This window comes from Corvus moneduloides, chromosome 1 (assembly GCF_009650955.1).
Source record: "Corvus moneduloides isolate bCorMon1 chromosome 1, bCorMon1.pri, whole genome shotgun sequence".
Classification (NCBI taxonomy): domain Eukaryota; kingdom Metazoa; phylum Chordata; class Aves; order Passeriformes; family Corvidae; genus Corvus; species Corvus moneduloides.
Genome location: NC_045476.1, coordinates 60,360,695 through 60,388,482, shown reverse-complemented (window position 1 = coordinate 60,388,482; position 27,788 = coordinate 60,360,695). Strand labels below are relative to the sequence as shown.

General features: G+C 39.9%; 1 protein-coding gene across 4 annotated transcripts in view; it reads right to left on the bottom strand.

The window, feature by feature from the left end:
• The window catches only part of SLC25A13 (solute carrier family 25 member 13), a 103,968-nt gene extending 98,093 nt beyond the window's left edge, over window positions 1-5,875 (bottom strand). The window contains exons 1-2 of one of the 4 annotated variants that reach the window (XM_032111628.1): window positions 5,792-5,855; window positions 3,560-3,574 (exon numbers count right to left, since the gene is read on the bottom strand). In XM_032111628.1, the coding sequence (XP_031967519.1) occupies window positions 3,560-3,574; window positions 5,792-5,803 (27 nt within the window). In that variant the 5' untranslated portion in view covers window positions 5,804-5,855. Of the gene's footprint in view, window positions 1-1,158; window positions 1,224-3,559; window positions 3,612-5,791 lie in introns of those variants that run through there. The other 3 variants (XM_032111620.1, XM_032111610.1, XM_032111636.1) reach the window with 3 other exon arrangements.
• Between the last annotated feature and the right edge of the window lie 21,913 nt (window positions 5,876-27,788).

The following is a 27,788-nucleotide window of genomic DNA, read 5'->3' as shown; positions in this document are numbered from 1 at the left end:
TCCAGATAACTTTAAATACTTTTCAGCAGGCATCACAAAAGACAAGATATACACGTAACTGCTGGGTCCAGTAGCGCTCTCCTGGGCTATACAGGAAGCAAAGCCACCCTGCAATTCCTCTTACAGGGACACCATAATGGAAATAAGCAAGTTTCAAAAATTTGCCAAAACCACTGGCAGTTGCAACGTGATGGCATCAGTACCTAACATATTGGAGACATGAAGCAACCTCTTTCACCACCTCCTATTGCCCCCACCTTGCTCTGATAAGGAAAGGTGGGGTCAGAGAGGAAACAGTAGTACAAAGACAGGTAAACTCAATTGAGACCAAACTCCCATTCTAATAAAAGCTTCTTTTCAGGGTAACTCAGCATCCACTGCAGAAGAGAACTGTATACACTTTTTCCACATCAGAGTTGCTCCATGAGTGCCTTTCCTGGGATGATTCTTGTCAGTGGGCCCTGTAACACTGTGAGCCTTTTAAGACTAGGACTCAAGCAGTCTTCCTGAAGGTAACCACAATAAGGAAAGATTTATGCAGTAAAAGAAATCAAATAGAACTAAACACATAAACTATGACAGGCAGGACAGTGGAGTAAATTACTTGGCTTCTTCTCTGTTTCAGCTGCAGTCATCGCTCATGCTACTCTGTACTTAGAAAAGGTCTGAAGTTATCAGCACTCATACAAATTCAGTGTCCCTCTATCAGGCAAATTCTGGTCTCTTAAGAAATCAAGATGCAGTAATAAGTCATAAGCAGCATAAATACATGGTTTTTTTCTGAGAGGAAAGTGGAAAGAAGAGTCTTATGATACATACAGTTTTTAAGAATTTACATATTTCTGCACAGATCCAAAATAACTATGCATGAGCAAGCACTGCTGGACCTGTACAGACTAGCAACAGGACTTTCCACATGGATATTACATAATGCTATCACATCCAAAAAAATTATCGTGGTACCATTAAGTGCCATGACACTATTAAATCTATAGTACACAAACTCAGTGGTGCTTCAGAGAAACAGATTGCTCTCTCCTTACTCACCAACCACTTTCCTCTCCAAAACTGATCTCACTGAGTGGCTGGAGCCTGTCCACAATGGACTCCACTCCTTTCATGGACACAGTAGCCCATCATGATGCCAGAATCCCTCACCTCTGCTTTTCTGAGGGCCCAACAAATCCATGTCCAATGCAATGCAATTCTTCTCTTCCATTTTGCTGGAGGAAGGGAAGAATGGCACAACTGAGGGCAAGAAGAACGAATTCAGTCTGTTCCCAGGCACACCCCACGCTACTGCTAGCACAGGAGAGAGGAGCACAGGAGAAGGAGCTGAACAAAGAGGCACAGTGGAACTGTACGATGCACAAAGGGACACACTGGGTGTGCATGGCAGCAAAATAATCAAAGTGGCATGGTTGTGCCAGCATCTAATATTTTCAGGATTGTTTGCAATCCCATTTATTTAGAATTGCATTGCAATGGTGCCTGCATTTCAACCACTGCTTACCCAAACCTCACTAATTCACATTCTCCAGGACAGGCACTGAATCGCTTCTGCAGACAAAAAGGCTCGTAGAGGCAGGGCCAGTGGCATCAATCCCTCACAGAACTCCAGGTAATACAGCTGAGGTGATGCATCTTGCAGGACTGGGATGTTCAGTGTGAAATGTCTGACTACAGTAACACCAAGAAATAAAAGGAGCCTGTGACTGGGGACTAACTATTTTTGATATGACAAGGTTTAGGACTTTAAAGGTAAATGTGGCAGTAACCAGAAACAACATTTAACTCCACTGGTACAGCTTCCATAATAAACAGTTTCAGAAAAACACAAGAGAAAAGAGAATTTAAAAAAAAAAAGTTAAATACATGAAAATTGCATAACCAATTTTCTTTACCTTGCATTGGAACTATCCCAAATATTGTCCCATAAGTCAGCAACAAATCTCTTTTTGTTACATTATTGATTTAGTTCTGACAGTCAGGCATTTGTTCTTCGAAAGACTTACACATGCACTTAAAATTAAGCATGCAAGCAGTCCCATCGGGTACTGATGTAAGGTTCATGCCTTCTCTTGAACAGTCATTTTACACCTAGCTTTTTTAGCATGCAGTATTTGTGTTCACTTTGCTCGTAAGACAATAATTTTAAAATAGTTTATACAGTCTGGGTAGTACGGGCAACCAATATGTGCCCCATGGATAAAAGTTCACACACGACACACAAAAAACCAATTACATTAGAAACAGAGATATTCCACAGTATTTAAAAATCAACTCCTGTATAGTGATACAGGAATTATGCAGTTCATACAATTATTGAAGTTTATTCCCTGCTATCCATAGCATATTCAATGCTATCCATAGCAGAGATAAAGTTTAATGGTGTTCAAGTGCTTCCATGCTAAGCCACTGTTTTTACAGTTTTCTAGGCTTTGATTTATCTACCAAAATTATTTGAGTTTGGAATTTTCACTAATGCAATTTTTAACTGTTTTGAATGTAGCTTAGTGGTTATGAAATATAAAGTTTAAAAATATTATGTATACTAGCTCCCATTATAAATGTCAGTTTCTGACCTTAAGTTGAACAGACAAAGTAGCACAGTAGCAAAGGCAAAATCAGCTACAGAAAGAAGTCTCATTGAGACATACCTTAGAACCTCCCACTGAAAATATGTTCATATTTTACCAAGCAGTAGAACTTTAAAAAGACAGCAAGTCACACTTTGCACATGCATAAGACAACAGTTATGCCCAGAACTGTGTAGCGGAATAGGGATCAAGGGTAACTGACATTCACTCAACACAAACATTTAATTTTGCTGTAAAATACACACCAGGTGAGTGGCAAGGGGCATTAGCTAGACTATGTAAATTCTCTGTAGAACTATATGGCTAAAGGGCAGAAAAACAACACTGTGATTGCATTGTTAAACACTCAAAATGAAGAAATAAGCAGGACACACTATGTAAAACATTAGTGCTCTGTACGTGCATTACCATGAAGAGGTTCCACATAGCCTCTTTTTTTTGCACAATGCAGAAAAAGCAGCCAGTACCCAGGACAGTAATTTAGTTACCAATGGGGTAAAAATCTACCGGGAAATCTCACCTCTGGTTTTTACTGGCAATTTGTGCTAATATAATTTACAGTGTAGTTTTCCCAAAGCAGTTTCAGAAAATGTTTTCAAAGTTTAAGAAAACACACTGATGTCAATATTCATTGTTTAAAATATTGTATAAGTTGCAAACATTGAGCTATATACAACAAAGGAAACTAAATGGGGCTGTAGTGCCCATTTCTTGATACCTGAGTGCTTAACTATGCAGCCTTAACAGTATTCCATTTGGGTTTTCGTTTTGAGAGATTGAATTCCTAGAGCCTGCTTAAAATGTCAACATTTGAAATCTTGCAAGCAAAGACCAATTACATTCAATCCCAAAGACTCTATGCCTAAAAGGGTATAATTAAAAAATTAAAGGAAGCGGTCATGCAGGACACTGGCAAGGAAAAAGTACTAAAGAAATTTTAGAAAAAGCATTTAACTCACCAGTCCATTGTTTGGCTGAGGTGAAAAAGGCAAACATTACTGAGATGCATCAGTGAGGAAGTTAGAACACAAACCAAGGCCCATGCCTGCAAGCACACGTGAGTAACTTCAGGCCCAGAAGCTCTTTCCGTGGCAAAGTTATTCATATGTGTGCTTGCAGAACCTAAGCTGAAATGGTACCCTTAAAGTACAAAATGCTACTTGCATTTTGCAACTGACCTCAATAAAAATAGAAATTCACCTGTGTTTAACTGTTTCAACTGAAGACAAAAACCCCCTTGAAGTCTAACAAGGTAATGTAATAATTAATCCATTCTAGCTGCTTGGAGTTACAGTTCGTTTGTTTCTAACCTAAGTCTCTCAGAACGCATTTAGGCTTACAACCAGAAGCCTTCCTTGAAAGCTATGTGAGGACTGTACACCCTGGGGTACAAAGAGCTGTATCTCTGCCTTGCAATGCACCAAGAATGCATATGACATGAGGATTAAGCCATTATTCATTTTATTGGGCATCTCTCTGCCAAGCCTGATGTAACCCGAAATGTACAATATTCAGTTAAGTGTCTCTTAAAGTGCTGAGTCTTTCTAACATATAATTGTGTAGATTTTGGGGATCTGAACTGTGTAAGAAATCTAGCTGAAAGAAAAAGGGCACCATGCAAATGTGTAGCATGGAGCACACGTGTCTACCCAATTAGACAAACACTAACTACATATACAGTATTTTTTGAGTATATGTAACTACTATAGGTTCAAATGGATTGCAGAATACAAACCAATGCTTGGAGAAGAGAAAATAAGTAAAAGGTTCAAAAATTCAGAGAATGAAAGACTTTTAAATCTTTAAAAGCCAATGGTTTGGTAAGAAGTAACTGATATGTTGTGTGTATGGACCAGTGGGCAATCAAAAATTTAAAAAAAAGCTAGACAGGGCAGCTGAGATTCACAAATAGTGAACACAAGATTTGGGGATGACTGTTCCAATACATGCTAGCAATGAGAAATCAAATATTGCTCAATCCATTAAAACAGCACGCAGTTCAGATAACCTAGGTTCTTATTGAGAAAGGTGCTGACCAAAGCAGCTCTGCTCTAGACGAGCTGAAATAAAGGAGCACACAATTCCAGCCACACTGAGCCATGTGCTGCTTTGAGTTGTTGGGGGAAGCTTTGTTTTCTGATGTTTCCTCAGCGTAAGTTTCATCACTGACTTCAATATAAGAAGGACATGGAGTATTTTCTTTTTAAAGTGTCAGTATTCAAATACGAAACCTAATGAAAGTAGTAAGTTTTGAAACAGCAACACTACATCTAATTTTATCTGCCATTCGATATGGACTTGATCCAGCTAATTGCAAATTTTTCTTCTGGGGTGGGAGTATATTTTAGGCAATTAAATAAAGTATTTCAATTTGTTTATTCTTCTGATCTGCAAAAAAGTCTAAATAGCAGGTATCAACCTCACAGGAGAGCACTGAGACATAAAAATGGTTGGAAATTATAACCAAATGTGAAAACAGAAGGTAAAAATAGGTACATGGAGAAAATGGGAGAAAAAGCAAAAAAAGACCATCACACTAAGGCCTGCAAGCAGGACAGGGCCAATATCTGTGCCCACTCCGGGACCCACCAGCCGCCGTCCCAAGAACCCGCTGCATCCTCTCGTCTAAACCGGTGTGTGTGTCCGCATGTATAACATGAGTGTACGTGTATATTTATGCATCTGTACGTTGTGAAAGAAGGTGCATGGTGGGGCTCTCACTGAGGCACTACTGGGCCCAGCTGCGCTTGGCGGAGCCGCGGCCGGGCCAAGGCACAGGTGCCCGGCGGGGCAGTGCGGGGCCGCGCCGGGGAGAGCGACACCGGCACCGACCCCGGCACCGGCACCGACCCAGCGGCACCGACCCAGCGGCACCGACCGCGGGAGGCGCCGCGCAGTGTCATTCACACCGATGATGCATCGCAAGCGGAGCGCAGGCCCGCTGCTCCCGGCGCGGGCAGGTGCGGATCCTCGCCGAGCTGGCACCCAGCCCCACCGGCCGGGGGACCGCCCGCTGCCCACTGCCCGCTCCCCTGGGGCCGGCGGCGAGCGGCCGCAGAGCCCCGAGGAGGAGGCGCCACCGCCGGGCTTCGTCAAGGACAGGCCCGAGGTCAAGCCCGGCAACCGCCCCGCCGCGGCCCCTTCCCCGCCGCCGCCCGCCGCCTGCCCGCCCGCCGGCGGCGGTGCCTTACCTTGGCAGCCATGCTGTGCCCGGCGCGGCCACCCCTTCCCGTCCCTTCCCTTCCTCCGCTCCCCTCCCTTCCGACCGCGGCACGCAGCTTCCCCGCCTGCGCACCAGCCCGCCAGCGCCGGCCGTCACCGCTCGCTCTCACAGGCAAGGACGGGGCGCCGCCCCCGCCCGGCCCCGCCGCGGCCCCGTGATCGCCCGGCACGGTCCGGACCGGCCGCGCGGGCCCCGCGCTTGGCGGCGGGCGAGGCTGTGGGAGATGCGGCCTCGGGCACCGGCGGAACGCCGGCGTTGCAGGGCGAGCACCGGCTCATCCCTGTGAAGGGCCTGATTGCCCTCCGGGTTCCTCCACGGTTACGGCTGGTGGCCCAGCGGGGGCAGGGGAACTCGGAGCTCTTGGGGGCCCTGCAGCCTCTCCGCCCGCTGGAGACGGTGACCGTGTCACCAGTTGGTGACTCGCGCTGCTGACCCCAGGGAATGCCCCCGCCGTGTTCGGAGAACACCGGGGCAAGCAGCGGAAGGATGCCAACACCTTCAAATCAAACCCTGCTGTCTTGCCCAGCGCTGTTTTCTACCCCTCAAGACAGGCTGCTGTTGGAGGGATATTTCATCCAGTTGCAGCATCTCGAGCCATCATTCTGGGATGTCCCAAAACCAAGCTGTGCCTTCAACCAAATTTTGTCAACGCTGTGCTAGTTTCTAAGTCAGCATGAACGTGACACACGGGCAGCCCCGCTGCAGTCCAGAGCTGTTTCCGAGACGGCCGCAAGCATGGCACGCTCAGCCTCACCGGCGGATTGCACACTGCCTAGCACAGCCTGCCCGGGCGTGTTTGGCAGTGCACCGTTTGGGATGCGGGCCTGTGGCTGCCTCCAGGGCAATCGCCAGGCTGCCAGTGCCCACTCTGGCTGGTCTCGGGCCTTCTGAGGGGATTTTAGGATAGACTGGGATTGGTAATAGAGGCAGGGAGCTTACCACGTGCGTGTAACTAAAAGGTTGCATACAAAACCAGCTCCAGGGCAAGTTTTCAAGTTAATAATGATGTATCAAGTTAGTCATAGCTTTGAGGTAGATATTTCAGCGCTTTCCCTTAAACGGAGTTATGTAAAGATACTAAAAAGGTAAAGGATCTCAAAGACACCTATTACATTATAAACCAAAAACATTTAACTCTTTAATTGCTTTGTCTTAGAGACAGTAGGGGAATGATAAGGATTCCTAAATGCATCTTCACGGTAGAGAAATTATAAGGATTCATGAACAGATCTGTACTTGCCCACTCTAAATCTGTGAAGAATATCTGTTTTTACATTTTCAGTCCAACAAGTCAACTAATTCCAGTGTTTCAGCAAACTGTAGTCTCCCCTGTGCCCCTTGGAAGTTTCTTCCATCACCTCTGAGGCCCAGCAACATATATACCCCCTTTTCAGCAATCTCCCAATCTCAGCTTCTTGTAAAAGCCTCCCACTCGCAGGATTCTCTTCCTTTTCTGCCTCCCCCACATATGCGTGCCCATTGCACATGCTCAGCTGTTCTGTGAGACAGCACAACCTTTCTCTTCTTGCTGCATCTCACTGACCTAGAAAATAGCAGTTAGACCAAAGCAGACTTGGAGCCTTCCTCCAACCCCACTTCTCCAAATAAACACAAAAAACAGACTATGTAGTGCTTATCTGCAAACTAGATAAGTAAATACTGTCACCTTGTCATAAATGAATAGATAATAACAGTCCATTTATAAACAATAGAAAACAATCTTCGATTATTTTAATGATACCACTAAGAAGAGAAGAATTACATAGAGAAAATAACATAACAATTGTCTTAGAATACAAATACAACATTCTGTGTATATTCATAAGTCAGGATATTTAGATGTGAGACTGAAAGTCGGTCCTATTGAGCTTTATTTTTGTGAAAACAAGCTTCAATGGATTTTTTTTTCCCATTTAAGACTGCTAAGAAAATTACTAGAATTCTCATGTTATACTGCTACATGATCTTGAGCCAATTCTCAAGGAAAAACACTAGTAAAAAAACTGCCTATGTTTCAAGTAGACTGGTGGTGAAATTCAGTGAGGTGAGTGAAGAAGGATGACCCTGGAAAGCCTTATTCAACTGCTCCCTAAATACAACAGCACCTGAGCTCTTTTAACACTTAGAATCATAGAATCATGGAATGGTTCAGTTTGGAAGGGATCTCTGAAGGTCACCTAGTCCCAGCCTTCTGCAATGAATGGGACGTCATCAACTGGACCAGTTTACTCAGTTTATTCAAGATCAGGTTGGATGGGTAGGTGCCCCATCCAACCTGGTCTTGAATATTTCCGGGGATGGGGCATCTACTACCTCTTTGGGCAACCTGTTCCAGTGTTTCACCACTCTCACTGTAAAATATATCCTTTCCTTTGTCTAGTCAAAGTCTTCTTCCTTTCCCATCCTTCAAGAGCTCCAGACACCTCAAGATCTGAGCATGCCTTCAGCACTGCCTTGGTCCTGACAAGACTGAAAGGTCACTGCCTTGCTTACAGGAAAACCTGAGTTTGGCCTCACAGGTCTCTGACCACGACCAACATGCATGTACAGGACCAAGTTCCTTATCTTCATAGAAAAGGCAGTGAAGGCTAATAATGTTCATGTTTTAGATGGCAAGCAGTATGACTGTAGTGGATAGTGGATTATAGCACTCTTCTTGGCCACATAATCAACTTGTTTTCAAAGTCCACTGTTGACTAAGGTTAGGTTCAGGCCCATGTGTCATACTCATTTCAGTATGTTTTAACCACAAAGCCTTAGATTGGGGAAGAGAGGGGGAACATTTTTCATTCTTTCTAGTGAAGACATGTTATTGTGAGGAGGAGAATCCAAGATCAGCTGGACTGGAGAGAAACATGACTCTTTTATATGGTAAAATGCAATAGGATGAGGATGAAGTTGTGAGTCAGTTTTCATTACAAAGCATACAAGTATTATTTAGAGAAGATAGGACATTGTGTCTCTCCAGACAATGTTTTTTTTCAGTATTTTATTTGTAATGCTCACAAAACATGCACAGTGATTTCAGGGCTCCCTTTTACAATGAAAAACAACCTGGAGTTAGCTCCTTCTTGTGCTCTCTTCTGATAGGACATCTTGAATTTGTTTGTACACGTGGGGATGGGTTTTGCAGAAAGAGCTGTAGCTTGTTTCCAAAAGAAGCTACAACCAAGTACCTGGACACTGTCCTTGTGGTAAAAAATTAGGCTTTGATTGTTTTCATGTAGGAGACAGAATGAGAGCTGATTCACTGCTTGATGTTTTAGCTGTTAGAGTATTGTATAGCAGGGCAACGTATCTTAATAGACACACAGGATCTTTGCTGAGCTTATTAACAATTACCCTGGAGAGACCAATGGCCTGGGGCTCATGATTTTTTAGACTTGCTAAACAACTGATGAAGTATTATTAAGTAGTGTAAGGCAGAGCTCAGTGTGCTGGCTATTTTGGATCTTACTCATTACTCTTTCTGTTACTACTTTCATTACTCTTTCTATGATTTCTCTTAGAATGTTCTGGATTTTGTATGGGCAGACAAATGCCTAAAATGTGGGCATTGCACTATGTAGCCTAAAGGCAAGTAAATATCTTCTTGGATCCAGAAAGATCTGAGTGCATCTGGGGAGGTCTGGAGAGGACTGGATCTCGAAAAATCAGATCTGGACAGATCTGGATTACCATCTACCTTGGTGAAAGGCTGAGGTAAAGCAAAGACTGACCCAAGGCCCTCAAGATCTGTGCTGCTATCCAAATTATTGGTCTGTTTTTCTCAGTATACCTTCTTTCTTCCTCACAGCATAGAAACTATCTTCCGGATGGCTCCTTCTGTGTTATATTGTATGTTCAGCAACACGGATATTTTGCTGTGTGCTAACTTACCACAAAACTGGCACCAAGTACATCTTCCTACAAGTATAGCTTACAGTCAAAATAAACAAGGGGCCTCAATCCTAGTGGGAAAGAGCTGGACATTAAAAAGAAACGAGTGCAAGGTTTTCCTGAGCAGATCTTGTTTCTTAAAACTCTTTATTGACCTCTCTCCTTCCTCTCTCCTTAAGCGAAGTCTTAAGGAAAGGCACGAAGCAGTATCCCCTTCCTTAGGTCAAGGGTTTGGCGTGGATTTTTTTGTTCTTTCTGTGGGGTTTCTTTTTGTTTTGTTTTGTTCTTAATAAAGGATGTTTGGCTGATGTGAGTTAGCACATCAGTTTTAGTGACTCTTAGCCAAGAATTTGTGCTGCACAGTAGGCCTAACCCTGAGAATTTCTCTAATAAAATGTGACTCACTCTGAATGAATCATTCACAGTTCTTCTGTTTGAAGGATATTCACTGCAGATCACGATTTCCTCAAATACATTTGCTGGTTTTTTGGTTATTTTGTAACATTGTCTAATGATTGTCAATATTTCCTTTTTTGCTGTTGTTCTTTTAAGTCACACATATTCTTAATTTAAACCCTGTTGTTTATTTGCGATTTTTGAGAAGGTCAGCCAAACATGATCTTATTCCCTTTCTTAAATCAAGATTTTCAAGTACTTTTACATGCACATCTAGAATTCGTTGTCTATCAGTGTTTCTGCCAGTGAAAAAAACAAACTGGTCATTTAAATAGTTCAAGGAAAAGTGAATGTAAAAGCAGCATGTAGAAGTATGACTAATTCATTAAAAAATCCATGGTAGTATATTTTCATGGCTTTCCCATTGCAAAATGCAACACCATCTCCCAGCGTGCGTATTACGTCTACCAGGAGAGTGGAATTCATGAAGTTGGAAGGAGACAGCTATGATTCTGTCTTACAGCTGATAGTGGCATTTATACAGGCATTGCTGTAAAAATAAAGCAGCTGAAAATGCTTTACCAGAGCTATGTTTTAGAAATGCTTCTGAAATAACTGGAGAAATATTGCTGCTGATGATGAGTAGGGCGTTAATTCTTCTGTTGGTGTAAATCAGTGTAGGTGGTAGATTTGTGCTGATTTACATTGGTAAAGCCCAAAAGGTAGAGGGGATACAGGACAAACGAAAGATGCTATATTTATTTCATAAGTGAAAAATACTTCATAACTCAGGCACATCATTGACATGAATAAGTTATGAAAAATCTTCACAGCCAAAAGAACATAATCATCCTTCATGTATAACAGATTTGTTTATTCTGTAAAGATTCATTTCAGTTGATTAATTATCTGTATCTGCTGATGGTGGAGGTAACAAGCCATCTCTGATGAGAGAATCATTTTAGGACATGCTCAGAATATTTTATCACCTAGCACAAGTTGTGTATGCTTAGAATATTTATCATACTGTGTACTAATAGTATCACATTTTATAAGTACTGAATGTAAATTATATTAAAGATATAGGGTCTATCTATATTTTTCTTGGGTTTTTTTTGAAAGAAGGATATAAAAAATTAAAACACAGTAACAGTTGTGTTTGCATGTCAAGTGCTGAACTGTGCTGCTGCATTAAGTCATTGTTATTCTGGACCAGTAAAAATTTGCATAAATGCAAATGGCAGCCCCTAACAATATCCTCAGAATTGTTTCACCATTCACCAAATCCAACCAGTACCAGGCACATTGCACACTCACTAGCCATTATTTACAGATGGAAGCTAACAAGATGGAAGTTTATCAAGAGATAAATTACCTTCTTTTTTCTGCAATTTTATTTATTACCTAAGCTAAATTGCAACTCCAAGTTAAAATACCAAAAGAGGGATTAGATCATCTCAATACTGAAGCATTTATGAAGAGGGAGAAAATTATAATAAATCTGTGAATCACTGCAAAATAAAAAGCGAAAGTAGATCAGATTTTTAATACAGTATATTAATTTGCTATTTATGAAGTTAACCTTAGTAACCGAAATACCTAGAATGTAAAGTATTATCCCTAACAAGATAGATTGAAATCTGTTACTAAATCCATTGAATAGACACACTGCTTTAATCAGACTTTACTCACAGAAAAGACTAGGCGTCATTTAACAACATTTGTAGGTCTTTAAAGTGTACGTATGAATGTCCCCATACGCTGAACTTGCATTGTGTGCAAGAGGATAGCTGGATTTTAATTAGCCAAGACTTTGCAGAAAGTAATAGAACCTCTGCAGAGTTTTGTAAGAAGTACTGAATTTCTCATAGCTTCAACAAATTTACATGCTTGAAAATATAAACATTTGGTCATCTTGAGACTCAATGCTTTCTTTCATTCTTCAGCCAAAATCCGTCATTTTTTATTTTCCATGGAGATAAAACATTTATTAATTATTAAGACACATTTCCAAGGGACTTACTGTGAACTAGTCTTTTTTCACAAGCTGAAGAAAGATGGTCTGGCTCAAAGTCCTTTAAAGCCAGCTGGAGCTTTTCTTTTAGTTTCAGTGCTTTGCTTAAAGTTGAAGACTATCACCCACCTTGGTATTTACAGCTCTCTGTTATCAGCATATGCCAGCTTTTGGTATTTGTTTTGTTAAAACGAGATGGATTGAGGCAAAAGTTCAAAAGATTTTTAATTACTTACAAGATTGGAACCACTGATAGCGAGTGTGTTTACCTGGGGAAGTTGGTAACTTCTAGTTATTTGGAGTACTTGTTTTTAATTTCATTACTGAGAAATGCAGGTCACACTGCTTTTGTATGCATCTCGTCAAAAATCAGCTGGCATCCTGTTTCAACTAGGCCTGAGACAAAAGTAGCACTCTTAGAGGAATTCCATTCCTCCACATTTTGTAAAAAACAGCAGCCTGCTAAAGACTTCTTACTGCTTTCACTCAAGAACTGACTGCACTGTAGGTTCATCTCTTGTTTTCAAAGAATCCCTATTTAAAGAGGCACTAGGAAAGCCTAACTACAAGGGAAGACATCAGCCCGGCTACTTATCTCTTTTAAGCTCCAGAAGAATCCACAGGAGATCAGACTTTCTAGGTTGCTTTGCTCACATAGCTGCGTGCTTGGTAGATTGTTTCTCTCCACTTTTCTCTTTTCATTTTGTTTGCTGCTGTTTTCAGTTTGGTTAGAACCAGCCTTGGTGAGGTGGGAAGAAACCATCTGGACCTGCGGTTTCATGGAGTAGGCATGATATTCCTCAGGATGAGTTGTATGATCAGTGGTGACTCAGGAAAAAAGAGTTGTGCAGCTTTTGTGTTTGGTGTCTCTAAGCTTTTCCAGCCAGATGTCCACACTCTACATATCAGAAGGGGATTTTCAGGGCTTTCAAGTAAGTTCCTGAAAGTTGGACTGAGACAGATGTTCTAGTTGTTTAGTCCGCTGTTTCTGTAGTTAGCAAGATTTAAACAACAGATACAGAAAATCCCCTGCTATGCTTGCTGAAATCAGTAGGAAAATTCCCATCTGGGATTATGATTTATCCTCTGTTAGATTTTGTGGGTGGATAGAGGTGTATGAGGCAGAAAAGGATTAATCTTTTTTCTCCTTTTCCACTGCTTCTACTACAGCAACAGTGCTAATTACATGTGAGTCAGCAAAATGTCCTTTTCCAGGGAGAGAAAGAAAAGCTTGTAAAGGGGAAAAAAGTATTCATCTCTTCTGTGGTGAGGAGAACCACTTTGTCGTGTACTGCTTTCTTGTTTATATTAATATAGTGTGACTTAAAGTGCACGTCACTGAAATGTTCATCACCTGATGAGGGAATCCATTACCTTAGCCTTCTGCAGGAGCATCAGAAAAATAGTTATAAAATGCTCTCGAGGCCTGTGTACTTTACTCTTTTTCTAGAATATCCCTGTCAGTGTGGAGCATATGCAATCACTGTGAGACACATTAGTAGATTCAGCCAGATAACTCAAATAAGTAGTGTGTATTTATTGAGAGAATACATGCAACTTTTGCTCCCAAGATTTGATTACCCTTCTTGAATCCTCAGGCACAAATCAGATGCTAAGGTGATAACCAGCACTGAAGATGTTCAGATTGGTTGTTCTTCCATTAGGGTCTGGCACTTTTTTTAGTAAGGATCTACTCACTTTCCTCTTGCCTCTTTGAAATTGGGCTTTATGACATCCACACAGAAGTTGAATCTGAAAACCATTTGGAACTTCAGAAGAGTATTCGTGACTACTTAATGTAAGGGCTTATTGGGGGAATTGTGTGTTTAAGAGACTCCTAAAGAAGCCCACTAATATTGTTGTATTGTTCAGAAATTGATATAGAATAGCATTTTGCAGCTGGAACTCTTATAGTGGATGAGACACATCTGTCAGACTTCTTGACTCTGGGCGATTGCAAAATGCAATACTTATCTCCCACTCTGTCAATCTTGTATTGGTTCCTAGATATGTCCTTAGGCATATAGTGGGATTTTAATGGAGATTTTGGTCTTGGTTTATTTGCTCTTAAAAGCTAAGCAAACTAACAGCCTTCTCTGTATTTCCTTGTTGTACTTGATATCAAGTAGGAGATCCATATCCTGCAAAACTTGGGCATGAGTAGAAATGACTTTCAGCTCCAGAGCATGTTTTCCTCTTAATTCTGGAAGGCCTGAGTTTGCTGACCTGCAGTGCCTGTTGAAGAGCCAGTTGTTAAGTACGTTTTTGGACAAGAGCTGAGGAGATGAGTTCTGATCAGTTTTTGTGGAATTGTCTACCCAACTTTGCATTGACTCATTTAAGGTGAAACTCAGCAAATCGTACCTTTTGAGAGTCTTGTTAGTCCCAGTCAGAGCTTTATCTCTGGAGAAAAGAAAATATTCCATGAGTGATTATGCAGAAACAAGCTCAATCTAAGCATCTAAGATACCACTTTCAGTTTCAGGGAGGAACTTTAGATGCTTAGGTCAAGTATAATAGCTGAGCTTTCAGATTCCTTTCAGGCAGATCTTCTATATTCTTGCTACTAAAATCAAAGATACTTATTTTGGTGCCAGGGAGTTTGAAATGCTTATGTAAATCATTAACATGAACCATTTATTCTGACCACAGCTACATGGGCTGAAGTTGATATATGGAATCTGTTAATCATTACTCGTCAGCTACTTGCTGCATATCAGAAGGTGATTCCAAAAGCTCCTGCCAACTTTTCAGAGGTCAGTACCTCGGGTTCTCTTTGCTTAACTAACCAGCATCCAGCTTTTGTAAGTGATCCTGAAATGCCCAGTCAGGTGTTTTTTGTAACCTGTGACATCTGAAGAGAAATCCTAACTTCTCTCTGTCAGATCAATGAAAAGATGGTGAAACAATTGGGAATGTTATTCCAAAGCTGGTTTTTTGGTTTTTTCTTCAACAGAGTCAGGAGATACTGCAGCCCTAGAGAAGCCATATAGTATAGTTCTGCAAGTCTCCAGGCCAGGAATTGGAATTGCCTCAGAGGACTTGATCCTGCAGGGACTTTGGACACTGAACAAATTTTCACACAGTGTGGCTTGCAGCTGGGTAAATGACAGACGGTGAAAACATCAGAAATACCTGCAGAAATGCTGGTGCCTCTCAGTTGCTTGGTGTCTGCTGATTTTATTTATTCCTAACTCGTTATGGTCTGGTGCAGAAAATATTTTGGTCTTTCCCCAACAGCTACTCCTCATGAACCTCCTTATCTGGCCAATTGCCTTTCTCTTCATGGTCTCCCTTTCATTCTTTCTGCTACTGAGCAGCCTTGCTCAGTCTGAGTTTTTTCTAGTCTGGGTACTTGCAACCTCATCCTTCTTCAGTTCACCAGTTTTCCTTTCCTAGCCCAGTACTTGAAGTCCATTGCCATTCTGTTTAAGATTTTTCAATGGCTCCACTTCCTCAGCCTCAGATTTCTTACCTCAAACTCTGTAACCCGGCACATCAGTTCTGACTTATTTCTCTTGTGCCTTAATGGAGCCATTTTATCCTCTTTTGTGCAGTGAAGCAGAAAAGAAATTCCCTAATTGTAGTTTGGATCTAAAGTGTTGCATTATCCAACATCAAAGAGTAGCCATTCTGTGGCAATGTGGGGAGCCAACATCCTTCAGTTGCTGACTCAGTGTAGAACAAATATTTAAAGAATTTTGGTACCAACCGTGAGCAAACCATTACTGCAAATCTTCAGGCTTTTCCAAATTTTCCGAAGTTTTCATCTTGTCCAAATTAGATCATTTTACTGGCATGCAGTAATAAAAAAGCACATCCCTAATACAAGCATTAGCTGTCTATTAGTTTTCATCCATCTGATCCAGAATAGGGTGAATGCCACAGCTAACTATCTGAAAAGACGTTTAGAATTGAAAAGACATTCTTTGCCTGTTGTTCTTCAGAATGACTGCATCAGTTTTGCTCAAACTTTCAAAAAAATGTTACTGTGAGCCAGCCAGCTCCATGGAATATTACGGCCCAGAGTGATGGGTTAATATGTAGGCAATTGAAAATAAAATCTTATAATAGAAAATGCTGAAAAAACTTTATATTTTTTCTCCAGTTGTATGACGAATAAGTTATTGTAATCTCATTTTTTTTCGTTATTGCAGTCTTTTCTTTTTTTGAGACACAGGATGTAAGTAGGTACAATTAGAAATAGTAGAACAGCAGAAAAATAAGTGTTGTATTGAAGTGCTAGACGAGAGATTCCACTTGCTTTGAAGAAAAGGGCAGGTTATCAAAAAAATAGCTCAGACTAAATGCACAATTTTTTGTCAGAATTAAAATGCTTTGTATGTTCAGTCTTCTAGAAAGGTAAATGACTGCACAGAATGTGTATAGAAAGTCTTGACATTCCTTGAAACAATCATTGGTTAGACACTGTAAAGCCTCAAACAGAGGTATGTTGGTCCTTAGAGAATGACAGAAAATTACAACAGATTAAGAATATTTACTTTGGAAAGACAGAAGTAAAGTTTCTGGAGAAAAATGATTTTTGACACTGTTGTAGAAATAATCATGTAACAGTAGAAAGCATTCCAACTAGAAATGGGATTTATACAAACCACTGATTTCTTTGTTGTCTTTTGCTTCAGATAGTACCCAATTTTATTCCTGTAACTATTCTTTAATTTAGAACTAATCACAGATGTAGGGTGAAAATGGGAAACAAATTTATATTTGCAAATGCAAAAGAAATATCATTTCTATACTACTGGAGAAAATAAAAACATTTACTTAAATACAACTTTTGATGTAAAAGTTAGGAACCCAGCTTTAAAAACAAAATCGTACAAATAACAGATAGTATTTCAACACTCATGGTTTGGCAGTGTTCTGTAGAAATACATTGTTTCTTAATAATTTTCTCAGGGATTTAGTTCCTCATGATGGTCAGTACCCTAAAACATAATGTTTTATGGAAGTGTGTTGCACACCTGAACTTGGAAGTTAGTGTTATACTAACGATCACGGATCCTACCTTTAGGTTTGCACAATTCTTTTGCTGAATAAGTAAAAAATGATAGATTGCATTGACTATATGCACCATTCATTTTTAGTGGAAAGTGGAGTTTTAATGTGCTGCAGTGTATTCTTACTGTTCTTCAGAGTGGAAGGTATATACATATGATTGCTTTCATCTGATGCCTGGAAGAAATTCTGATTTCAGGCTGCAGTAGTCGTGCTGGGTTCGCTGGAAGTTGAGAGAAAATGTTTTTAATAGATGCATGGTAAAAAACTGGTTAAAGGCTACTGCTGTTGAAGAACAAAGTTAGGCTAAGAGTAACCAAAGGCTGAGCTCAAAGGTTTAATTTTTTCATTATAGATTAATTAATTACAAATTCTTAATGTGCACTACTTCTCAATAAACAAACCAAAACAATGCTCTAGTTTCATTCTAAAGGTGTCATTAACTGTAAATCCTATTTCTCACTGAAGCAAAGCAAATACCAAAAATAATCTTCCATTACAGAGATGTATTGGTAGTTCTGAGAAATTCAGTTTTATCTTCAATGTATCCCATTTTGTAAAGGACCATTTTTCAAGCTGAAGAATATTCCTGAAGACTTGTCATTTTCTTATTAATGTTTTTCTGCAATCCTTTCTGCGCTGCTATGACATTTTTAAGCTGCAGATCTTCAGTGTTGTTTTCCAAGGGAAGTTATTTCCATTGCCTGAGCAAGTGAACTGTGCAAAACAGGCCACAAAGCAGGAAAAGGAGAACGAGTGTCTGAAGGAAAACAACCACAACTATGAGCAACAATTGCATTGAATGAACCAGGGGAGTCTGAGGTTTTGCAGCTCTCTCAAACTAGCCTTTAGAAAGCAAAAGTAGATTCAGGTCACAAACATGTTTACTCATTGGGACAGTTTTCTGATGTGTATTTTCCTTAAGGCCCCAGGCAGGCAATTTCTGCCAAGGGGTATATGACAGCATAAGCCATGGCTTAGAATTCAGATTTCAACTAAGGAAACCCACAGCAGGACTTACTTAAAGAAACTAATCACATTCTCCAGAGTAGATCTAATGGCCTTGATTCACGTGAGTGAAAATCCTTCTGAAGTCAACAGCATTATTTGCTGGAGTGGAGAAGACTCTAAGGAAAAATGATTAATTGATCCAAACTCCATATATAGTCTATAGCTTTAGGTAAAGCTGATATTTGCTGACATTGTATGTTCTGGCATTTATAGTAATTGACCACTGGCTACAGAATGCAGTCACAGAGGTGTCCTCTTCTTCATTTACATCTGTGGTCATTTCCTCATAGTCGTAGCTGATTCAGGAAGCAATTTACAAAAGTTTTCTCTTCAACTGAATAACCATGAATTCTAGCATCTCTCTGATTACTTACTGTGAGCTTTGCTTAGACAAATCTACATTCTGCTTGTCTAAAAGCTTCTGCAAGTCTGCTTGTCTAAAAACTGTCTTCTATAAATCTTAGAATGTGAACATAGCAAAGAGTATTTAAGCCGTTTTCACCCTGTTCAGTTTCTCACTTGTTTCTCTGGTCCAGCTAGAATGGATTCGGGTGATACAAATGTCAACATTGTCCTTGGAAACTGATAATAAATCCTGCAATTAGGAGAATATCCACAATGTTACAGCTAAATTTTCTTTTGTTTATGCCTGCATTTCTTTTGCCTGTTTCCCAACTCTGGCGAGCTGAAACTTGTCATCCATAGGGATTCCTTCTTGAGGTAAAACAACAAGGGGGAAGGAAATATGTGCGTGGAGGGAATGGTGAGGAAATCCCTTCAGAAGTTTATGTACTTGACTCTTAGTGGCTGTAGGAAGAAGTAGTGAGCGTAGGCAGGAGGAATGTATTTCAATATTCTGGTACTTCCACTCCCTCTGTACAGGCTGACACACTTCATCAGCTTAAAAGTAAAGCAGAAAATTGTTGTGAAAGGGTACCTGCTCCTTTTAGTCCATACCATTCACACAGAGTCTTTAGACTGCTTTCAGTATCCTATTATACACATCAAAGTCACCATGAGAAAACAGAAAGCAGGAGCAAACAGCATGGTTATTAAGAATAAAAGCAGCTAATAAATATAGCAGTAAACAACGATGGCATTTCTGACACAGTTGCATTTAGTGGGTGTCTGATGGTGGATATCATATTTGGTTTCCCTCAAGTTAATCTCAAAACACTGATCAAGAAAAGCAAGCAAAAGTCAAAGGGCTGAAGGACAGCAAACAGAAGAATCTGAGGGGACACTGAAAACAACTGAAGGTATTTGCTTCATGACGAAGATGGTATTTATGTTGTAAGAAAAGGATTGCTCCAGAAAAAAACTGAGCTTAGTAGTCTTGGATCTCTCAAAAATTCACAATCAGACTGACTTTCAAAGAAATTGAAAGGCAATAAGTCTAAAACTATAAAAAGAGATGCCCTTTTCCACTGCACATAATTACATTTTTTGAAGACACCACTACAAAATGCTGCTGCATTAAGGTACTCCACACCAAACAGATTTTTTTTTGTTGTTGTTATGAATACTAAGAACCCCATTCTGTTACATTTGCTAGAATAAAACTGTGTTGAGTCCACAAATTGTGCTTGAATTTCAGAAAATGCTGCTGGAGCTGAGAAAAGATAATTTTGCTGATTTTTTCTTTTGAAGTTTTGGGGGTTTTGTAACTTAGAATTGTGTTCTGTGGGTAATTTTTATTATGCTTTGAAAGAATGACTACTTTTGAGTAATAAGAATGCTATATTGCCTGAGATGGAAAGACTCTATTGCTGTGCATACATCCTGAAATAAGAAGCTCCCTTTTTATATTGCTTCATCATTTTTCCCTTCTTTTGAATGCTTTGTTCATCAGATACTTACCTCTTTAGATTTCGGTGTGATTACAAACATTTGCATTACTTCAAAAGAGCTTTATACTTTCTGTTCTCTTTGGTTCTACTTTGTCCTAAAGCCCATGGGTTTCTATCATTTGGGTACTCCAGTCTAAGTCTTCAGCCATTCTTTGTTATTGGTGTTACCCTTTATTCATTTTATGTTAGTATCAGTGACTCCAGCAGAGAGTAGACCTTTGCTGTGTTAGATGTGTTATAATCAATAAGTAGGATTTTAAAACTGTATTTATTTGTTTCTATAGAAGGAAAAATTAGAAATTTAATTTATAAGTTAAAATTTTGTATTCGCAAAAGAAATGCTAGAGATCTGTTTGTTGTTTTCTTTGTCTTTGAAAATCACTCCCGAATAATTCCTGTGGAGTGTCTGGGCCTTTGGTCACAGTTTTTATTCAATCCATGTTGGGTTTGACCATGCTGATGAGACAGGGATGTTGAACTGCTACAGCCTCAGCATTGGAAAATATGGTTGTTTTTCTTCTGATGCCAGAGCTGGCTTGTTCAGAACAAGCAGGGAACTCTCTTCAGTGTAAGAATAACCTTTACAGTGATATAAAAGAGACTTAATTCCATGAAATTATAAATAGGTGGCTATTAGCTGTGTTCAGTAATGAGGAACTGTTGTGATACGCGCTTTTCAGGCACGCTTTGGCGCTTCTATCATCACACCAGATGATCGCCTGTAGCCGTATGTCTGTGCAGCCCCAGTTTGGCTCATTGCCTCCCCAGCCTGAAGAAGCCTCAGCTTCTGCTTTTTGCTATTTATAAGGAGCACTCTGTTTTCAAAGGTGCTCAGCTCTATGAAATGTCAGACTGATTTCACAGCCAGGTCCAGCTAGCCAGACCCATGCAATCCTTTTCTTACAACATCAAATCTTGAAGGCAATGGCAAAATGGTCTCCACTGCGGCCAGAAGAACCCATGTGTGTAGTGCGCTGAGGTCTGCAGAGGTCATTCAGGATCAGGTCTCTATATAGAGATGACAGAGCTTTTTATAAACTTCAAAAGAAAGAATGAAGGTTTCCACAAAAGCCCAGAAGCCACTTTCACTGGGAACTAACAGAAGGTATATTATATAGCTGTCATCTTAATGGGTTTACTATTTTGGACACGAGGATGAAAATTATGCAGTTCTTCCATTTTCCCTTTTTCTAGACTTGCATTGGTTACAATGTGGTAACTGGTAGACCAGAGCCTTTTCTGTGTAAAGTGGTGAACATTCAAAGACCTACCACATGAAGTCTCAGTCCTGCAATCAGACACAGAGAGAGCTTCCCATGCATCCAGAGGCCTACTACCAGCCAACAGAAACAGCAAAGATCACTTTTGAAGGTGTAAGCTCAGAAACTGAGACAGATTTACTTTGATGTTTTCCTGCCACTGAAATGCAGACATATTTTATATTTCTTTTTTTATTAATTTAATTGTTCATATTTTTAGTTATCAAAATGTGCAAAAGCTCCTGAAGGGTAACATAAGAGAAGTGATATGAAAATACATTTTAATTCCTAATATAGAGAATTATAATTATGTGATTCAATGATATTTTTTTTCCTTCCCTGATGTTTTCCAGAATGTGCTATAAAAATAAAAACTTACCACTGTCTCCTGGCATGTGGTAACATGGTACTGGCTTTCTTTATTTTTCTTTTCCGGCCAATTCAAAGTCACTATTTTGAAAAAGTCTTTTTATTTATCTTCCTCTGGATCACTTTATCCAGAGTAAGTGTCCAGTATCAACAAAGAAGAAACATAGTAACTTAGCATGTCCCTTTGTTCCCTCTGTGAAAAACGGCAGTGCTATACATCTTTGCTCCCACTGGCTGCATGGCTGTCAGACATCAGCATTTTGGGAGTAACTTTCTCAAACACAGTTTGTATTTATACAGACTAATTTATGTAACCTAGGATTCTTCTGGTAAAGCAAGTAGAGCTCCTGAGGAAACCAGCATATCCTCTTTCCTACAGAAAGCTGGTAACAGAAAGCTAGTGGAGACCTTTTTTGTAAGTGTTAGCTTATAGAAAACAACATAAAACTAAATCTAACTGCTTGCTGTTATTGATATCTTCCTGCTGGCAAGGTGTGGAAAATCCTGTCATTTCAGACCTAGGTCATTTCAGACAGTTAGAAAATATTCATATATTATGATAAGTAACTTCAAAAAAGAAGTTATGCAATGACGAAGATAAGATGATGTGGTATAAGTGTAATATCTTGCCATATACATTACAGAAAGATGTTACACACTGTGTGACCCCGTATAAGATGAGACATTTTTTCTTCATCTCAAGTGCCTGAGAGGTCTAATCCTGGTCCTGATGGCTGTTCACATACTGAGATACCCTCAGACCAGAGTTTTGGGGGGCTAGTGTGATGTGGTACACATGCCCTTTCTTAGATATAGGGGCTTGCCCCAAGGAACTTCCAGTTTCAAAAGGTCTTAATTTGCTGTCACAGAGAGGGCTTGAAATTCAAACACTTGATTAAGTCATTAGCAATTATACAGTAAGAGGTTTAGTAGTAATCGTAACATACAAATAAGCCTTTAGGCCTTAAGTATATGTTGTTTTTATTATACTGTAACTAGTTTACCATTATGTTTCCTTATGACAGATTGTTTTCTTCCCTGTGGAACACAGCCATTGCTAATATTTCCATTATGCTAATATTGTAAGGGCCAATTATTGATATTGACATCACAACCTTTTCAAAAAAAAGTACCATTCATGTGTCCATGCCATTCATTTTCCTAGAATGAGTTAATTTTTTTTACCATTAGCATGTCAATTACTTGAGTCTCCATAGATTACCCAGTTCCTGTGGATACTGCTGTCTGTCATTGCTGCTGAACACTGATTGCTATTCAAGAGCCTGTCATACCAGAGAATATTTTTGTAAAACCAAACTGGTTCACTCCAGACACACAAGACCTAGGAATTCAGATGGCCAACCCCCGTCTCCAAGAACTAAATAAACCACACAGCTGAGCTCAGATATGGAAAACCCTGCAAACCAAACATCCAACTCAGTATACACAGCAAGCCAAAAATTCTCCCAGATACAGAGCCCAGACTGCCAGCTGAGAGTGGCTATTGCTAAACAGGAGAACATGCAGGCAGGAGTTGCTTAAGTGAGCAAAAATTAGGCAAGAATATTTAAGCTGAAGCAGGGCTTAGCACAGCAGTGACATCATCTGAATGACTGGCTCTGCAAAGGATTGCATATTGTCAAGACGATGGATCTTTTGCCCTCAGTGATCATGGAGCAAGCTTTCTGCAGAAGGTGTGCAAAGAAGTTGGGGTGAAGGTAGCAAGAAGTCTCAGGTGGGGACATCCCCAAGCATGTGGCAGCGTGCACATAAAGAGCTTCTCTTGGTTGCAGCACTAACAACTCACAGGGACAGTTAAGTTTACCAGTGTCCTCACCTGCCTGGCCTGAAGCTGAGCTCCAGGACCATCTCACAGTGTTTCCTGGTGTTGATGGTCAGCTGGGGCTGGAAATCCTGGGGAGCAAATGAAGAATGAAATGTGTGAGTGGCTGCAGAGGAGGCTAAGGAAGGAGGGGAGAGAGCTGCTTTAACTGCTCCCTGTAACCTTGAAAAGCCTTTGATGGGAATGGTTGCAAGGATTAAAAGCTAATGTGATTATTTTAACAAATTACATTTTTGAAAAGAATAACAGGAGTAAGTTTCAAGCAGAAATATCTATGAGACTGTGAAACAATTTCCAAAGAAAAATGGTTCCCAAAACTTCCTTGTTAAGAGTTACTTTAAATTAAATTGGACAAGTAAACAGGGAGGAAATTATGCATAAAATAATGGAAGTAGTTTCTTACTTAGTAAAAAAACTACTAGAAAACAGAACAAACCCAAGTTTAAGTATGTAGGAGTGGAAAGAAATATTCCAGTTTTAAGAACTTGTTTGTCAGAGGTCAGTGTCTCTTTACATAAGGAGGATATGTACAACATATAGATTCCTATTTTTTCTGCAGATTCTGCAGACCAGCAATAAGACATTTTGCAAAATACAGTAATTTCTTAAAAACTATGGTATACATCATTCCTTGTGACCAGCACATAACTTTGCACAAATAACTGTCACATAGCACAAAAAATGCACTATCTTGTCAGATGTTGGAAGACTCTTGAGGAGCCTTTTTTTTTTGACATATAGAATGATTGCTCTACTTTTTTGACAAATATGTTTTAATAGCTTAAGAAAAAAGGCAACAATAATGTCCAAATTCCTTTAGAATTTCAGAGAAGGACCAGAATATTAAGGTATGTGTTTCATGGCAATTTCAGCACTTCCCATTGTGTAATTTTAATTCCTAAAACATCCTGGGGCTGTTCTGCATTTAAAATTATTTCTAATGTAACATAAAATAGAATTCAACCAAAACAAATCTAGTATAGATTTCTGTTAGTGCCTAGGAGCTACATGTTTTTTAATTTGCTCACTTAGCATATCGGCTCAGTTAGCAGGGAACCACCTCTGAGCCCCTCTCACCAATGAAAACTGAGATCTGGGGATACCACAAGTAACATTGGCAAAATATGTAAGTCACATCTTCAAAAGCAGGTTATGCATCCAAAGAACAAACCTCACAACTGTATGAGCTGTCAGCTTCTACTAAAATAATCAGAAATTAGGCCTGGGAATATCTAAATATCATAGCCTTGTTAATTGAAAGTCACTGATATTGTCACTTACAAACCCAGAATGAGAAGGAAACAGGTATCCCGTTGCTGTAGTCAAAGCACTGGGCCTTTCATTAGCATTTATTTTCCATATACGTTGGTAAAGGACAGTTGTGTGCTTTGGGATGACTTCATGTGTTTTGCAGTACCTTGTGTCTCTAAAGCATTTTAACAAAAAATAAAAATTCAGGCCCATATGTTCCTTCAGTGCCTCTGAGGTTAAGCTGTAGTTGAGCAGGAGTTGGCAGAATTGCAGTCTTGGTCACAGGTACTTAAAACCTCCCTAAGTTCCATTTTAATCACATAAGCCCTTTTCTAGATCAAGACTTTATGTACAAATCCCTCTTAGAAATTTTATCCTAAGAGAATGTCCTGAGGTCATGTGGAAAGCCTATAAGAGAAGGAATTGAAATTAGGTGATATTCTCAGATAATACTCTCTGAATATCCTCCCAAAAAAATTGTTTTATGCAGTAATAAGCTAATGGTGATTTTTGCTGCTCTAAAATGTATCAGAAAATCATTAGGAAGCTACCTATTTTCAGAGCAAATGAAAGATGCCTTTCAAAAAGGGGTAGATATTTACATCCAAAGGCTTTTTTTTCCGTAGGTGAGGCAGGAAAATGCATGATTCCCGATCATATAGGCTGCATTTGCTTTGCATGAAAACCATGGTTAGAAGGTCAGAGGGCATCAGGAGTGGAATTAGGATGCCTCAGCATGAGATACTCACAACTGTGGCAACTGCGAATGAAAGGAGAGGTGAGAGGACTATGTGGAGCTGACAGCAGTATTAAAAGGAGTGATGACTTCCATGGTACACATAGCAAAGGGAGTATAGAGCAACATTGCTCCTGAGTAGGAGACATGGCTGAACACAGAGAATGAGCAAAGTCACTTGCCATAACTACAAAATGTATAAAATGGGGTTTATGTCTCCTTTCAGCTAAACTAACACAGCATTCTTAATGCTGTATGTTATTAAGTCATAGATTATGTAGTCCTTCCTTCGCTGCAGAGAGTACAGAGATGACACTTTATGATTTTGTGGGTAAGCAAGTTGACTGTGCTGTGACTCTGCTGATGTAAATTGTTCTTGCCTTAGACCAATGAAAGGTGACAATTACAATGCTTGAAGATTTCCCTTTTCTTTCTAAATAATCTGTGTTTATGCAAATAGCCACACCATCAGTATGGTTAGTCATCCCACTTAACACCAGAAAATTAGACTCAATTGATTGCAAGTTCTGTCTGCATAAATCTGGTTAGTCTTCTAGTTGAAATTTTTTCTAAAACTCATCATTTGATGCTGTATGTTCAGTTGATACAGAATGTGTTGTTACTGTATTTAGGGTTTGCGAAACCTTCATGAGGTTCAGATAAAAGCTGATACCACATAATAAAAATATCTAAGTGCAAAAATAGAAGGAATAAAAGGAGGTTGCAGTAGTTTGGTTTAAACAAACAGGGGAAGTAATTTATTTTCACATACTCCATTAAATAAAGCTTCTCAAAGTTACTTTTAAATGTAGCCTGTGGATTTTATACCTTTAATCTTTGTTAGTCACATCCTTTTCTTTCCAGCCCTGCATATGAAGTCATAAGCACTCTTTTATTAGAGAGGGGGAAAAAGTAAAAAATTGTGCAGTTAAAGAGGTCTTTGCATGCTTGTTTACTCTCAGATCTCTGGAAAGCAGGTTTTAAAATAAAGCAGAAAAGATGGCTGTCTGACATGTGAGGAAGATTTACCATTCTTCAAATACATTTTAATGAATGTGAAGGGTTTTAAACTCTCTCTGTCTCTGACTGTACAGCTTTCTATTCCCTTTGAAAGCAGTTTAATTTCTGTTAGCATGCAGACACTGCTGAGACTCTGAGACTGCTGAAACAAAAAAAGCCTAATTTTATAAGAAAATCTGTTCCAGTATCTTAATTTTGCTTTTATTAGTCGCTTATTGCTTGAGATCATGGGTCAATAGACTCAGGGAACAAAGCAAAGGCGCTTGGCTCCACGCTTCACCTGCTGTACTATTTGAAACTTCAGAAAGTTGCATGCTGAACACATCAAAGATTGGTTGGGGTTTTTAATACAGTAAAGGTATATAATAGAGCTTTTGTGCTTTCTCCCAAAAGTTAATAAGCATCCTGAACTTTTAACATAAAATCCTGACATTAATTCAGTTGGGCAAATTGAGTAAATCCCATGTTTTGACGTGAAACAGTCTCTTGTTCTCATCGGATCGAAGTGAACATCCTGGTATTTTAGGTCTAGGAATCTGAAAATGTCAGAGCAGTTTATGCCTGTAAAAAGGTATCCAGTGAGGAAATATCATCAGTAAAGAATAACAGTGGATTAATTTTGTGATATACTTGGGTTTATCATTCCGCCTTGCTTCAGATGTCCAGTAGTTCATGCAATGTGCATCACAAACAGCCCACATTTCTACCTGCAACATCAGACAGAGCAGATAGGAATAACAGAGAGTATCCTGTTGCCCTGTTTCAGGTTTGATTGTGGCACTTTATTATCCAGCTGACATGACACATTGCCATGATACAGCCTGTACTTGGTGTCAGTGAGCGAATGTGAAGGGACTTTCCCGAGAGACTGAGGAAACGCCACAGCTCCACATCTGCTGCTCCTCTGTTCCTCCTCTCGGTGACTGCAGGTGTGGGTAGGTGAAAGCTTGAACCATGGTGAAAGATGGGGTTCATGTGAACAGGTTGCAGTGGAAAGGAGACCGACGAAATAATTAGAAGTAGCAATGTAAGAACTAGCAATGCAGCAGAGGTGCCTCTGCTTCAGCCTTTGCAAGCCTTTTAGTTTGAGGGGGAAAAGTTAACAAATGCTTTATGCCTAAGTTCACAGATACTGTGTGCCTGACCTTCCCATACTTCCTTGGCAGTGCTAGAGGGCAATGCTAGAGTTGCAAGAAACTCAGAATTGCTGATCCTTTATGTGCCATCTCATGAACCATCCTTAACAAGCAAAAATGAGAGGGAAACTACCTTAGGCACCAGCTATCCTGTAAGAGCTTATTGCAAGGACCTGTGCATC